Here is a 15,724-nt window from a genome sequence, read left to right on the forward strand (position 1 = left end):
TATCTATCTATCTATCTATCTATCTATTGTTTATGTAATAGTTTCGATTTTTTTTCTTGTTTTCTGAAAAAGTTCAAGCACGATTTAGCTAATTATGCTATTAGGCCAACAATATGTGGGCTGCAAGCAATACTTCGCCCACCTCTGGCCTCCACATTCACGTGCCCTTCTTTCAACTGTCTGCATACTTTTCCAACATCAAGATAGACAGTGACATTAGAATAACACAGGACATAACACAGGACAAAATTACTTGTATGGAGCTATTGTCTTGTTTGTCCTTGCTGCCTGTGGCAAAGTCAAATGAATCACAGTGCATCATTGTGCTTTGTACATGACCTGCAGCAAGGACTTCTTCAAGGAACACATGAATGTCATATTTTATATGAACCCAGTAATACTTTCCCCGTCTGTTCGAAATTGTACAGTATGTTATCCTCTATCAATCCGTTAGGTGGAGCCTGTCTAATCTCCAGCCAGCCAATTGCAGTCTTCCCCCAAACTAGCTTAATGCTAACATATAAAGTGAAATACCATCGATGGGCTAACAGAATCCTGTACATATTTTACAGGGATTATTGACCTTCAAACACTGCTACTTTAACACACAGAGCATAAACACATACAGAGCATAGAACAATAATCACAGGCATATATTTTCTGCTCTGTGCAAACTACCTGGTCGATCCCAGCACCCCAAGAACTTGATCCTGCCCTGCCCTGATGCTGTTTTGTGATCCCATCTACAACCCCAATTCCAGTGAAGTTGGGACGTTGTGTTAAACATAAATAAAAACAGAATACAATGATTTACAACTCACGTTCAACCTAAATTTAATTGAATACACAACAAAGACAAGATATTTAATGTTCAAACTGAAAAACTTTGTTTTTAGCAAATAATCATTAACTTAGAATTTTATGGCTGCAACACGTTCCAAAAAAGCTGGGACAGGGGCCAAAAAATACTGAGAAAGTGGAGGAATGCTCATCAAACACCTGTTTGGAACATCCCACAGGTGAACAGGCTAATTGGGAACAGGTGGGTGCCATGATTGGGTATAAAAGGAGCTTCCCTGAATTGCTCAGTCATTCACAAGCAAAGATGGGGCGAGGTTCACCTCTTTGTGAATAAGTACGAGAGAAACTAGTCCAACAGTTTAAGGACAATGTTCCTCAACGTACAATTGCAAGGAATTTAGGAATTTCATCATCTACAGTCCATAATATCATCAAAAGGTTCAGAGAATCTGGAGAAATCAATGTAAGCGGCGAGGACGAACACCAACATTGAATGTCCGTGACCTTCGATCCCTCAGGCGGCACTGCATCAAAAACCGACATCAATGTGTAAAGGAAGTCACCACATGGGTTCAGGGGCACTTTAGAAAACCAATGTCAGCAAATACAGTTCGGCGCTACATCCGTAAGTGCAACTTGAAACTCTACTATGCAAAGCAAAAGCCATTTATCAACAACACCCAGAAACGCCGCCGGCTTCTCTGGGCCCGAGCTCATTTAAGATGGATTTATGCAAAGTGGAAAAGTGTTCTGTGGTCCGTCGAGTCCACATTTCAAATTGTTTTTGGAAATTGTGGATGTCGTATCCTCCGGGCCAAAGAGGAAAAGAACCATCCGGACTGTTATGGACGCAAAGTTCAAAAGCCAGCATCTGTGATGGTATGGGCCTGTGTTACTGCCAATGGCATGGGTAACTTACACATCTGTGAAGGCACCATTAATGCTGCAAGGTAAATACAGGTTTTGGAGAAACATATGCTGCCATTCAAGGAACGTCTTTTTCATGGATGCCCCTGCTTATATCAAATGCCAAACCACATTCTGCACGTGTTACAACAGCGTGGCTTCGTAGTAAAAGAGTGCGGGTACTAGACTGGCCTGCCTGCAGTCCAGACCTGTCTCCCATTGAAAATGTGGGGCGCATTATGAAGCGTAAAATACGACAACGGAGACCCCGGACTGTTGAACAGCTGAAGCTCTACATCAAGCAAGAATGGGAAAGAATCCCACCTACAAAGCTTCAACAATTAGTGTCCTCAGTTCCCAAACGTTTATTGAATGTTGTTAAAAGAAAAGGTGATGTAACACAGTGGTAAACATGACCCTGTCCCAGCTTTTTTGGAATGTGTTGCTGTCATAAAATTCTAAGTGAATGATTATTTGCTAAAAATAATAAAGTTGATCAGTTTGAACATTAAATATCTTGTCTTTGTACTGTATTCAATTATATATAGGTTGAACATGATTTGCAAATCATTGTATTCTGTTTTTATTTGTGTTTAACACAACGTCCCAACTTCATTGGAATTGGGGTTGTATAATGTTTTGCATTGCGTAAGTCAAGGTACCGTGTAGTATGAACCACGATATAGCGGAGGGTGGAGCAATGTAAAACAATATTTTGTTTCCAAGCTAACAGAAACAAGAATAGATCTCAGTATGGAAACTGTATTACCTCCATGATATCCCTTTGGAAAAGATGTAGGCTTTTTGATGAAAAACAGTGAACCCATTGTTATCGCAAAGTGTGTTATGCTGTAAAACAACTCTTTCTGAAACCCTGATGTTGTAAGGTGAACTGACTGTGTGCTTTGTGCTGCCTGGGGATATCTTCAGAAGCTCTGGTGGATGATGATGTTCAAGGTGAACTTCTTTTTCGTCCATGTGTGTGTGTGTGTGTGTGTCGCCTGCTGCCGTTGCCGCACGTGTGCATGGCTGTCCTTTGTGGCCCAGTGTGTTACTGCCTCAATCCCCAGCTCCATTTCTGCCATTTGACCACAGCATGCAAGAGTTTGTGATGTCAGCATCATTTTGACCTACATGGCCTCACAGGGAATACTGTACAGTATACCTGTCGGGTTGAACACTACAGACAATAACAGGTTTTTTCCACTGATACTGTGTTTCAGGGTCAAATTAATTTAATTACATTTTATGAGAATAGTGTCAAACGTTTTACAGGAATAAAGCTTTAATAGTATTTGAAAAGTTGTCATTTTACAGCACTCATATTTCACAAGAATAAAGTAATGATTTCACGAGAATAGTATTAATTCTATGAGCACAATTTTGAAGAATGGTGCTGGACCTTTTCACAAATGAAGTCATAATATCATGAGTAAAAAATTAATGTGAGAATGAAGTTGTTACACGAAATTAAAATACTGCAGTAATTTTAAAAGTACATAATAGTCATTATTTTGTATACTTGGTCATAAATAAAGTCATAACATTATGTGCTAATAACAGAAATACTTTGCTCCAGGATATCTCTACCCCCCCCGCTGCACTCTGCGTAGATATAACCATCGAGACATGGCCGCCACATCAATGCCCCACATTCAACAGGGCGGCCACGTAGTACGGGAGGCACGTCTTTTGGAATTGGATCTAGTATTATTTTTTATATATCTGTGACCCGGAAATACATCAGTCCCATTCTCTCCCTGCATTGCTCCGCAGCACCAGAAAACAACAGCGGCCAATTCTGGAACTAATAGACTTTGTCAATGGCAGTTTAAGTGACAAATGGAAAACATTTTTGGACACAGTGTTCAGTGACGACGATCTGTTTTATCCGATATCCGTTATATCGAGGTTCCACTGTACTTCTTTAACGCCATTTACTACTTTCCTGTTAGCCAGGGTTTTTGTGCCATCGTGTGACATCTTAGAACATGATAGAAGAAAGCACAAGAATGGTAAAGTATTTTCAGGAAATGGCTAAGGATAGGTTCCACACATTTGCAAAGAGCGTACTGCGAATCGGTGGGGGTTCACGCTAATTCCAATGATATATTTTTTTGTGTTAAATTCTACTACATCCTCTGGTGATGTGGTTGAGCATCGCAAACCCGCATTGGTAATAACACGACAGGTATTTGGTTACCAGTCCTTGTAAATGGTTTGACAAGCACTTATGTAAGCAGGCTTCTGTGCGAAACCAGGTTACGCTGGTCATCCGGGATTACATTAACAAGCACGGTCCTGCACTGGTGCGAGCAGCACATAAATTTCCACATTTTGCTCTCCACCTGTCGTAGCATCCCTCTTTTGCGCCCTTGTCTCTTAATCTTTATTCGTTGGTGCGCATTACTTCTTCCATTGGGTGGTGATGTTGGATGGTCCACAAGCTGTGCCACGCACTGCAGCTGTTCACGCAACTGACAAATCCTGATGGAGTGCACTGGGGTCCCCCACTTCCTCTTCTTGCCTCTGCCTTTAACTTTTCACATTCTCTTAACTTTGGAGCCTTGGCTCAAGCGCACTAGTGTGGCACAAGTCTTACCTCTGCGTTTGGCCTTTTGGTAATTTGCTGTCACTGTCGTTCCAGAGGATGCTTTGGCTCTCACACTTTGCCACAACTCAACTCTGATCTCCTTCACACCCCGTTATTTCCCTTCACCTGCCACCTTCCATCTTCTCCTATTGAGAATGCAACACATTTTTTTGACAGTATGCTTACTTGCTCTGATGCCCTCGCATGTGGGAAAGCAGAGCCACACTCACCAATGTACTTTCCAGCTACTTGTTGAATGCCGGGAGAACAGTGAAACACAAACACAATGAGCACCCTGCTGTCAGCCACAGCTCGTGCCCAGACATTCACACAGAGACTTGACAACAGCACCCCACCAAGCCCCGCCTCTGAAATGCTTGAATGCGGTGAAGACGTAGAAGTTGAAACGGTGTGAATCGGTTGAGAAATAAGGAAACTGTAGCTAAATTTGTAAAATAAAAAATCTGAATTTCAGGCTTTTATTTTGAAGATTTGTGAAATTAGGTGTATGAGAGTGTTTCACAGGAAGGCTAGAATTAGCTGAACACGTAGAAGTTGAAACGGTGCGCATCGGTTGAGAAATAAGGAAACTAGCTACATTTGTAAAAATGTTGAATTTTGGGCTTTTATTTTGAAAATTGGTGAAATTTGGGTAATCGGATTGGTTAACAGGATGGCTAGAATGAGCTGAACACGTAGAAGTTGAAACCGTGCGAATCAGTTGAGAAATGTTGAAGCAGCAGTAAAAAAAATATACAATATGTCCTAATTTGGAAATTTTGTGGGTCAAAAAGTGGAAAAATTTGGTGAAAATGGTGAAATTTCTGAATTCTGAAAATCGATCCCAAGGTGAATTGAATGAGCTGAACATTTGGAATTTGGAATTGGAACGACGTGAATGTGTTTTGTTGAATGGAAATGAATGGGCAATTTTTTTGGTGCAAAAAATGTAATTGTGGGAAATGTAAAAATGTTGCGGCTTAGATGAGTAATGCCACCGTGAATTTTTCGAACATGTTGACGTTCGAACGGAGTGAATCCGATGGCGAAGGAGAAGCCTGTCAAAAACTGAGGCGGAATAATAATAAGATTAAAAATAAAGGTAGAATAGCATCTGTGTGAAAAAACAATAAAATACTAATACAGGTGAAGAGTCTGTAGAGTTGAAAGCCCAAAAATTAAAAATGGGTTTTTAGACAAGTTTTCAAAATGGACAGTTAAGGGCTTCTCTAATGTGCAAAGGTAGGTTATTCCACAGCCTGGGACCAGCAACATGAAAAGCTCTGCATACCTCGATACCTCAAGAAGCAGCTGGTCAGCTGACCTGAGGCACCGGATGGAGTAGCTCAGAGATGTGAAGAGGGGCAAGACCTTTTAGAGATTTCAAAAAAAGAATAAAATAATCTTGAAACAAATTCCAAAATGCAGATGCAGCCAGTGGAGGGAGGGCAGAATTAGAGGTATGTGCTCCCTCTTTTGTGCTCCAGTTAAGAGCACAAAAGAGGGAGTATAAAAATATTGATATAGTCTCTCTGTGTTGTGGATTTTCACTTGTAGCAGTTGGGTTTTGAACCAGGTAACGAACGGGCGTGCACTGTGCTGTATTTTCATTTCCATTACAGTGGTGCCTCGCGATAAGAGTTGAATTTGTTCCTGGACCACGCTCGTAACTCAAATCATGCATATCGCAAATCATTTGTCCCCGTTGAAATCAATGGAAATGCCATTAACCCATTCCAGCCCAGAAAAAAAAATTATGTAATGTGTTTTTTTTTTTTTTTTTTTGCTTTTTGTAATGTGATGTGTTATCCATCCATTTTCAACACCGCTTATCCTGGTTAGGGTCGCGGGTGTGATGTGTTAATGATTAAAAAGAATGAAACAGTTTTTGTCACACTCTTCCTTCGGTTGTGGTTTGGTCACCTGGGGGCGGTCTAAGACAGACTGATATACTGTGCATTGAGACATCTTAACTCCTCTCATCAGTACAGTAGTAATATTAGTCGTTCTTTCGTAGAGGATAAAAAATACATACCTGTGACTGTTGTCATATGAGCTATGTTTATTTGTTCTAGCAATGTTTGTGTTCAGAATAGGGCTGTCGATCAATACATTTTAAATCCCACTTTTGAATTTCATTAATCGTGATTAATCACAGGCGCCAACTTAACCACACATAATACCACATTTTACTTTGAGATGATATTTTAAACTCGTTGTGCTTAGAAGAAAAGAGAGTTCAACGCTGCACTACATGCAAATTACCTTTGTTTGTCGATTCAGAAACGTTTTCGCCCAAAATTGTGAAATAAATACCTTCATACTGGACAGTGCAGGTGAACATTCTTAGATTGTTGTTGAGTCGGGAATCTGGTAAAAACTAATTATGGTCGTTAAATGTAAATGATTTTCCTGATGTACTTTCCTTTTATGTCTTACTGCGTACCGTACTGTACTGTACTGTATGTGTTTTCTAATAAAAGTTGACGGAGGAATTGTGTTGCTTTACAATAAGCAGCAATTTATTGTTATTCATATTATTTCACTTTATAAAAAACACAGCAATTACATAATTAATTATAATTTAAAATAATTTAACAGTTTTTGTCATACTGCATCAATTGAATAGCCATTGTGCTGCTACTTGTGGTGTGCTCGCCTTTGCCACCTGTGGGGAGTATGAAACAGACAGACAGATATACTGTTCATTTAGATGTCTCAACTCCTCATCAGTATGGCAATAATATTAGTCATTCATCGTAGACTGGGAATACTTTTAGATTGTCCGTTTACATGTGTTGCTGCACCGTTTGTGTTTAGACCATTGCTTAAAGGGTTAGCTGCAGCACAACAAACATTAGCAACAGAAAATTGTTCACGTATCTCAAAAAACCCGCAAGTCATGTCACTGGTGTCTCAAGGCACCACTGTACAGTGACATTTCTCTGCCAATAATAAGAAACCCTTGTTTTTGTTAGTTGCGCACGGTAAAATGGCGGTAATGTGAGCTTGTACAGCTGGAGTGGGCCCACGAAGCGCGCGGAAGCTGATGAAATGCTCAGTGAGCACTTAACTCGGCAACTGTGTACCGGTCCTTTAGGCTTCATGGTGTATTGCGCGTTGCTGATGTGGCAATTTTAAATACATATTTTATTTTTTGTTCTTGTTTTTGTTTTTCATTATTCGCCGTGTGAAAGCAAAGCAAACCTCACCACTATTAGATCTTCTCATTCCAATCTATACCCATTCATTTGTATTTTTTAGGCATGCGGAACCCATATGCCAGTCAGCACAGTCAGTTGGGCCAGGACTTGAGGTCCACCATATCCCCAGAGCGTTGTATTGCACCCATCTTTGAGGACCGCATGTTCCAGGCCCCCCTGTACATCAGCCCAGGCCACACGCAACAGGGCACCATCTGCAGGAACGCCACAGGTTTGACACACGAAAATTAGACGCTACATTTTCGCAGGCATACTTCTACGTTGTTGGCACTGGTGTCTGGAGACTCAAGGTGCATTGTTATTGAGGAACACAATATCACAGCCTGTCTGCCTTCAGCACCACAAATGTGCCTTTCAATATTTCTGTACCTTGCTATTTTCTTTCTCGCGTTCGCTCCCTCCAGCACGGGGCACAAAAGGCCTAGCCACAACATACCAGGCAGGTATTATTGTTATGTCACGCTGCCATAGGCATCCATTACCTGATTTATATACTGGCTGTTCTGGAAAGTAGCATGGTTACCAGGTGGCTGTTTACACATACAAGTAGTGCCTTGAGATACGATTCTTTTTTTTTTTCCTTCACTATGTTCGTAACTCAAAACAGTTCTCGGATCATCTTTTCGCATTAAAATTAATGTGAATGCCATTAATCCATTCCAGCCTTCTGTTTTTACATCCGCTTCCCAAACTCTTTTTCAAAGAGCTAAAAGTCATGAGCAATGAATGCAATGAATCAGACTGCTGACTAATTAAACAGGCCAGCTCAAATGTATCTAAATGAACTATTTTTGCTCATTATTGTCTGAAAAACATCCAGACTTTGAATCTTGAGGCTGCACAATGCCGCACAACTGCCACAGAGGAAGACGCAGAGTTTTACAAAACCTCTCTGACACTTCAAGTGTCCAAGAGAGTTCATTGATTTGCTCTAAAGTTATTTTCAACACTTAAAATTTGTTAATAATGCGTAAAGATAACAGAGGAAGTGAGGGCAGACCAAACATATTAACTAAAAATATTAAATTGACCATATTTGGACATACAGTACGAGGTTTCCGCCCGGCAGCCAAGATATATATTGTTGACAACTAATTCAATTAGAAATCTCTGTCCATGCACCACCTCCACCCTGCACTGTTGCCTCCTTGGCACATTGAAGATTTGATTACAACCGATAATAATAGCAATTGATAACTGTGAAGAAACCCCACAGACACGCTGCCGTACTGTGTAGCAGGCTGCAGCCTGCTACATATATTGACAAAAAAAGCAACTGGGTAGGAGGTGTGAGGCAAGTAATGTAAAGTAAGCCTTTGTAAGCCTGATTTTTTTTTTTTTTCAGTTTTCTGTCTTTCTTTTTTTGTTCATTCTAGAGATGGGCCACAAAGATATTTATATTTAATGAACATTAATGCAGTAATGATAACTAGAATTGGAAAAAAAACATTGGGTACATGGAAATGAAAATAAAAATACAATAAAAAGTATATATAAAACTAACTGAAATTGAATTGTCCATTCACAAAACTAATTAAAATGAACTACATTAAAATTAAAACAGAAAATGGCCTTTTTTTATTTCATATGTAAGCTTTTTGGGTTGATTTGAAAATGTTTCACTTTTTATTTATTGAGGAATTGAAAAAAAAAAAAAAACATCGCCTAGCCCTCGATCCTTTCTTTCTTTTATTGTTCTGATTTATAACCATGGAGTTGAAGATTGTTCTGTGTACCTTATCTGTGCAAATGGGTGCTTTTTATCGATATTGATCCTTGAATGAAGAATAAATGTGAGCTTACATCAAAAATAGTGACACTAGAATTGCATTTAGTGTACACTATGTTTATACTAATCATCTGGTATATTGACCTTATGCAAGAGCAGCCATGTGAGGAAATTGTGTTTTTGGAGCAGCAACTCACAGTGACATGTTGGCTTTCTCATAGGATGGAGGGAGTTGGAGCATGGGAGTGGTCAGAGCCGATGGAGATCTGACCAGCGCAATAGAAGTCATGCTGTGCATATCCCAGGCGAGATTGCGACAGCTTATTTATGTGCTCTGTACTCGTCAGAGGTGGCAAAAGTACTCACATTCTGTACTTGGGTAGAAGTACGAGGGGGTCAAAAAGTAATGAGCGCAAAACGTACTAATAATTGATTTTCTTCGGAAATCTACGGTTTAAATACTACTGCCTGTCCTCTTCCTCTCAGCCATTTTGGAAATGATGTCATTGTTGGATGCCCGTCAGAAGCAGAGAACTGTGTTTGAAATTCTTTCTTTGGATGCGGAATGAAAACTAAACATTTTCAAAAGGTTGCAAATTTATTTGGCTGCTTTGAGTAACTTCCGTGACAAGGAACGGAGCTTGTGAAATCATCAGTTCCTTTGGCTGGGCAACTATAACCAATCCCCCATACTCACCCAATCTGGCACCATCAGATTATCACCTTTTTGGACCTTTAAAATAAGACGTTAGGGGTCAGCACTTCTCTGATGGCAAAAAAGTTAAGCAAGCTGAAAAAAAAAAGTGCAACCTACTGAATTTTACAAGGCTGGCATGCATGCTCTTGTTCATGGACGGACAGGCAGTGTTGAGAAAAAGGGAGATTACATTGAAAATTAGCAATGAAATCCCCACTTTTTGGGCTGTATTTCTACGTGTATATTCTATTGCTATTAATAAAGTTAGAGGAAAATCGGGCTCATTACTTTTTGACTGTCCCTCATCCAAATAGATTCTGGTAGCAGTAGAGTGAAAAAATTATTAATTTCAAGACAATGTTATGGTAATATACTGTATTAATGTTACCTTGAGTTTGTCAAAGAGTGATGGGTGGCACTCCCATAAATGTGATCTCCTTTCTCTACCAAGCCGTGATACACTCACTGATTGCTGGCACGACCCACAACGGGAGTGTGAGGGGTCATGTCACTTTGCCTGCACTGATGACTCTTAAAAAAAAAAAAAAAAAAAAAATGCTCATGCCAATAATGGAAATTTTCTGTTTTAGTGGTTTGGAAACCGTGACTTTTTAAAACCGCGATATACATACAAATCACAAGTGACAGATTCCTCAATTTGTCGCATTTTCGGAAAAGTCTGTGATTTTGTGCCTTTGTGTGCTAAGATTCTACCAGACCTTTAACTGAAAAATCTTCTTAAATATAGTAACAAAGTATTTGTACTCCATTACTTCCCACTACTGGTAGTCGTGAGCCATTGTATGGAAAAAAATGAGGTCATTGTATCACTTCCAGGGAGAGGGAATGAGAGGAGTTAAGATGTCAGAAAGAACTTTGTCTGGAGGCATAAGCGTCTATTCAGCATGTCGTAAGACACTCCCTCCTTTACAAGTGGGTATCTGGCTATTTCGGGCAGGTCTCGGCTTAACGTTGCCACTCTGCAGTGTTTGGCAAGATTATCTTATAAGCATACGGTGGCACAGGGCAGCAAAGAGGAGCGGAGGAGGGGATTTGCAGATCACATAGCAGGTAGATTTTTGTTTTCCCTAAAAGCAGCCGGAGCACTCCTGGCTAAACGTAATCTTGTAAAAACAAAACAACGAGCAAACAGGCCTTTTGAAGAAGAGGAGTTGCATTTTTGCGAAACCATGGGAGTTGTGTTTTATCCACAGCATTAACTGGTTCCAGATTTGAGGATCTGCTGTAGCGGCTGCGTCTTTGTAATTCTTAACCTGGACCTTCAGACGCAGCCAATCACACCTGGATTTGCGTGCAAGTCTTGTTTGGATTGAATTTCTGAGGGCTTTACTTTTTTGGCCTCAGGAGTTGGGAGTCTCCAGCGGACATCCAGTCAGCGAAGTGCCATGACCTACCAAAGAAACAACTTGGCTCTTAACACACCCTCCACCTATGCGGATCCGTATCGCTCCGCGCAGTACCGGCCGTGCGATTCCAACTACAGTCGGCAGGCTGCTATCATGGATGATCCCACCCGCTCGCCTTCAATAGACAGCATCCAGAAGGACCCCAGGTTAGGCTCTGCTCGTGCTTTGCAAAGCTTCTGATTTGTGAGTGTGATGTCATATTCCAGTGGAAAAGCCCCTTTCATGCTGCATGGTACATGCGCAGCTCAGCGAGCGGTTTTACACTACAATACAGTATAGGGCAGGGGTCGGCTACCAGTAGCTCTTTCATCCCTCTACTACTGCAGCTCCCTGTGGCTTTGTAAGATAAATACAGTGATGCCTTGACTTATGAGTTTAATTCATTCCGTACCTCAAAACACTCATATCTCAAATCATCTTTCCACTTTGAAATGAATTAAAATTGTTTGTAATCTGTTTTTGATAATATAGCACTGCGCAGTTTTTACTATTTTTTAAACATACCGTAATAACGTAATTGATTCGAATGTAAAGAATGAAACAGTTACATACATTTCGCCAATGGGCAACGTGTATGGTGTGCATGTCTTGGCCACCAAGGGGCTGTAAAATACAAAGACATACTACACGTAGATATGACTGAAATACAGAAGAGCATCGCATCTAAGCTGCAGTAGTAATTTTTCAGAGGATAGAGAATATATGGCTGTGACTAATGTATGCTCTGTCTACATGTGTTCTTGCCACTTGTGTTCAAATAGTGATTTGAAGGCTTATAAGTACCACAGCATCGATGCTAGTCTCATTAGCTCGTATATGTCGTTTTGCATTGTGTTAGCATTAAGCTAAAAGACACATTAAGTAGTACTAAATACTCATTTGATTTCTGATATTTGTGTTCACTTACAGAATTATTATGAGGATGTTGGTTTATTCTTTGGCTTGTACGAAAACCACACACACACTAACACAAACAACAACAACAACAACTAAAATTGCCTGCATGGAACCTTTAGTTCTCGATACATTTAGCTACTGGAACAAAAGGGCCTCTACGGATAAATGCTGAAAGCAGGGGGGAAAAAAAAAAAACTTTTCAATGCTAAACGACCAGGATTCTCTCATTTCTGTGTCTGTTTCCATGCTGTTACCCCTCAACCTCTTTGCAGGGAGTTTGCATGGCGTGACCCGGAGCTGACAGAGGTGATTCACATGCTGCAGCACCACTTCTCCTCCGTGCAAGCCAACGCAGCCGCCTACCTTCAGCACCTCTGCTTTGGCAATAACCGAATTAAGGCCGAAGTAAGCACTTGTCCCATACGTTCAAGCCTTTACTGGCTGATGAAACAAACTATGACAATAGCTGCACATTACAAATACTGTACAAGTTATGCTTACCAATAACACGTTTTAAGGCATGGTGTCACACTTATTTTCATCACAAGCCACATCATAGTTATGGTTGCCCTCAAGAGGCTGGTTATAATGAGACAGCCATATACTGTAAACGTATATTTGCTCGAGGTGTAACGGTATGTCAAAAATCACAGTTCGGTACATACCTTGGCTTTAAAGTCCCCGTACAGTGAATAAATGTCTTCTAAACTTGACACATCATAGAGAAAAGTGTTCTTAATGAACAACCGTACCAAATTTGAATGGTTACGGGATGTCACATCTGACTTATGCTTTCATCGCAGTGCATAGAAAACCATTGTTATTGCTGTACTTTCATAAATGTAATGAAAAGCATGATGGATTTTTTTTTTCAGTGCACATCTCATTCAGTGTATTTTCATTTTCAAGGTGGAACGCTTTCTTTTACTCTATCCATCCATTTTCCAAGCCGCTTATCCTCACTAGGGTCACGGGCGTGCTGGAGCCTATCCCAGCTATCTTCGGGCAGGAGGCGGGGTACACCCAGAACTGGTTGCCAGACAATCGCAGGGCACACATAAACAAACAACCATTCGCACTCACATTCACACCTAGGGGCAATTTAGAGTCTTCAATTAACCTACCATGCATGTTTTTGGGATGTGGGAGGAAACCGAAGTGCCCGGAGAAAACCCACGCAGGCACGGGGAGAACATGCAAACTCCACACAGCCGGGGCCGGTGATTGAACCCCAGTCCTCAGAACTGTGAGGCAGACGCTCTAACCAGTCGACACCGTGCCGCTGCTTTCTTTTACTGATAATACACATAATATTAGGTTTGTGTATGGAATCTTTAGTCTTGAGTAGTATATCTATGGCTTTCAGAGGCAGGCACCCATTGTACCTGACTTAATCTACCTCTTAATCCCACCACTATCACATGGCAATTATAGAAAATATCAATACTACACAAAACCGCAATATACGCTCACGCAACTGTGCCACATATATTATATGGAGCAGTTCACAATCAATACTGATCTAATAACATGACAAAAACATAAAACAAAACAGTTCATACTGACCATATCTGATGATTATTAAATGTTAATCAATCGATCACTTTTTATATAACACTTTTCATATGCATATGCAATGCAACCCAAAGTGCTTTACATGAATTAAAATCAACCCCCCAAATCACTTGTCCACAGACACACAGACAGACACAGACACACACAATGTGTGCGGATCGTTAGACGTTTTGCTAATCGAACATGCCTTCCTCTGACCAGCCAATCAAAAGAAAGAAAAATGCAACAGTGCTCTGGCCCTGTAAGGCGAATTTGAAATCTTATTGTTTAAAACACAAAAAAAAACCCTCATTGTTAATACAGTGGACCCCCGCATACTCGTGGTTTGGCACTCTTGGATTCGCCTATTTCCTATTTTTTTCTTATTTTCCCCCATTTTTTTCCAAATTTGTGTGTCTTTTTTGTGTTTTCTTTTTTTTTAGGGGAATCAAGCGCGAAAATGCTTATTGGAGGTTTATCCCTGTTTATTTAAGTATTTTCGGGGTATATATATATATATATATATACGTATATACTGTCGATTTTCCGTGGATTTTCGCTATTCGGGTTCAAGCTGGTTCCTATCCCCCGAGAATAGCGGGGTTCCACTGTATAGATAAAGTTATGTGGGCATGCCCTACTGATTCTGAAGGCCCTGGGCAAATTGGACGTTGCGAATCGGTGGGGAGAATACTTCGAAGACCTCCTCAATTCTACCGACACGCCTTCCCTTGAGGAACCAGAGTCTGGGTTCTCTGAGGCGGGCTCTCCTATCTCTGGGGTTGAGCTCACCGAGGTGGTTAAAAAGCTCCTCTGTGGCAAGACCCCGGGGATGGATGAGATTCGCCCGGAGTTCCTGAAGGCTCTGGATGTTGTGGGGCTGTCCTGGTTGAAACGCCTCTGCAACATCGCGTGGACATCGGGGACAGTGCCTCTGGATTGGCAGACTGGAGTGGTGGTCCCCCTTTTTAGGAAGGGGGACCGGAGGGTGTGTTCCAACTACAGGGGGATCACACTCCTCAGCCTCCCTGGTAAGGTCTATTCAGGGGTGCTTGAGAGGAGGGTTCGTCGGGAAGTTGAATCTCAGATTCAGGAGGAGCAGTGTGGTTTTCGTCCTGGCCATGGAACATTGGACCAGCTCTTCACCCTTGGCAGGGTTCGCCCAACCAGTCTACATGTGTTTTGTGGACTTGGAGAAGGCGTTCGACCGTGTCCCTCGTGGAGTCCTGTGGGGGGTGCTTCGGGATTGTGGGGTACCGAACCACCTGATAGGAGCTGTTCAGTCCCTGTACGACCGGAGTCAGAGTTTGGTCCGCATTGGCGGCAGTAAGTCGGACTCGTTTCCGGTGAGGGTTTAACTCCGCCAAGCCTGCCTTTTGCCACCGATTCTGTTCATAACTTTTATGGACAGAATTTCTAGGCGCAGCCAAGGCATAGAGGGGGTCCGGTTTGGTTGCCTCAGAATTGCATCTCTGCTTTTTGCAGATGATGTGGTTCTGTTGGCTTCATCAAGCAGTGATCTCCAACTCTCACTGGAGCGGTTCGCAGCCGAGTGTGAAGTGGCTGGGATGAAATCAGCACCTCCAAATCTGACACCATGGTCCTCAGTTGAATAAGGGTGCAATGCCCTCTCCAGTTCGGGGTTGAGATCCTGCCCCAAGTGGAGGAGTTCAAGTATCTTAGGGTCTTGTTCACGAGTGAGGGAAGAATGGAATGGGAGATCGACAGGCGGATCGGTGCAGCGTCTGCAGTGATGCGGACTTTGTATCGATCCGTTGTGGCAAAGAAGGAGCTAAGCCGAAAGGCGATCGGTCGATCTACGTTCCTACCATCACCTATGGTCACGAGCTTTGGGTCGTGACCGAAAGAACAAGATCCCGGATACAAGCAGCCGAA

At 41.6% G+C, this 15,724-nt stretch overlaps 1 protein-coding gene across 8 annotated transcripts in view; it reads left to right on the plus strand.

Moving 5' to 3' along the window:
- Positions 1-15,724, plus strand: part of LOC133410306 (plakophilin-4-like) — a 109,448-nt gene that overhangs the window by 70,329 nt on the left and 23,395 nt on the right. For 5 of the 8 annotated variants that reach the window (XM_061691277.1, XM_061691278.1, XM_061691276.1 and 2 more), the window contains 5 exons: positions 2,638-2,664; positions 7,565-7,735; positions 9,475-9,558; positions 11,316-11,523; positions 12,547-12,679. In XM_061691277.1, coding sequence (XP_061547261.1) covers positions 2,638-2,664; positions 7,565-7,735; positions 9,475-9,558; positions 11,316-11,523; positions 12,547-12,679 — 623 coding nt within the window. The remainder of the gene's footprint in view (positions 1-2,637; positions 2,665-7,564; positions 7,736-9,474; positions 9,559-11,315; positions 11,524-12,546; positions 12,680-15,724) is intronic. The other 3 variants (XM_061691281.1, XM_061691280.1, XM_061691282.1) reach the window with 3 other exon arrangements.

The sequence above is a fragment of the Phycodurus eques genome, chromosome 12 (assembly GCF_024500275.1).
Source record: "Phycodurus eques isolate BA_2022a chromosome 12, UOR_Pequ_1.1, whole genome shotgun sequence".
Lineage (NCBI taxonomy): Eukaryota > Metazoa > Chordata > Actinopteri > Syngnathiformes > Syngnathidae > Phycodurus > Phycodurus eques.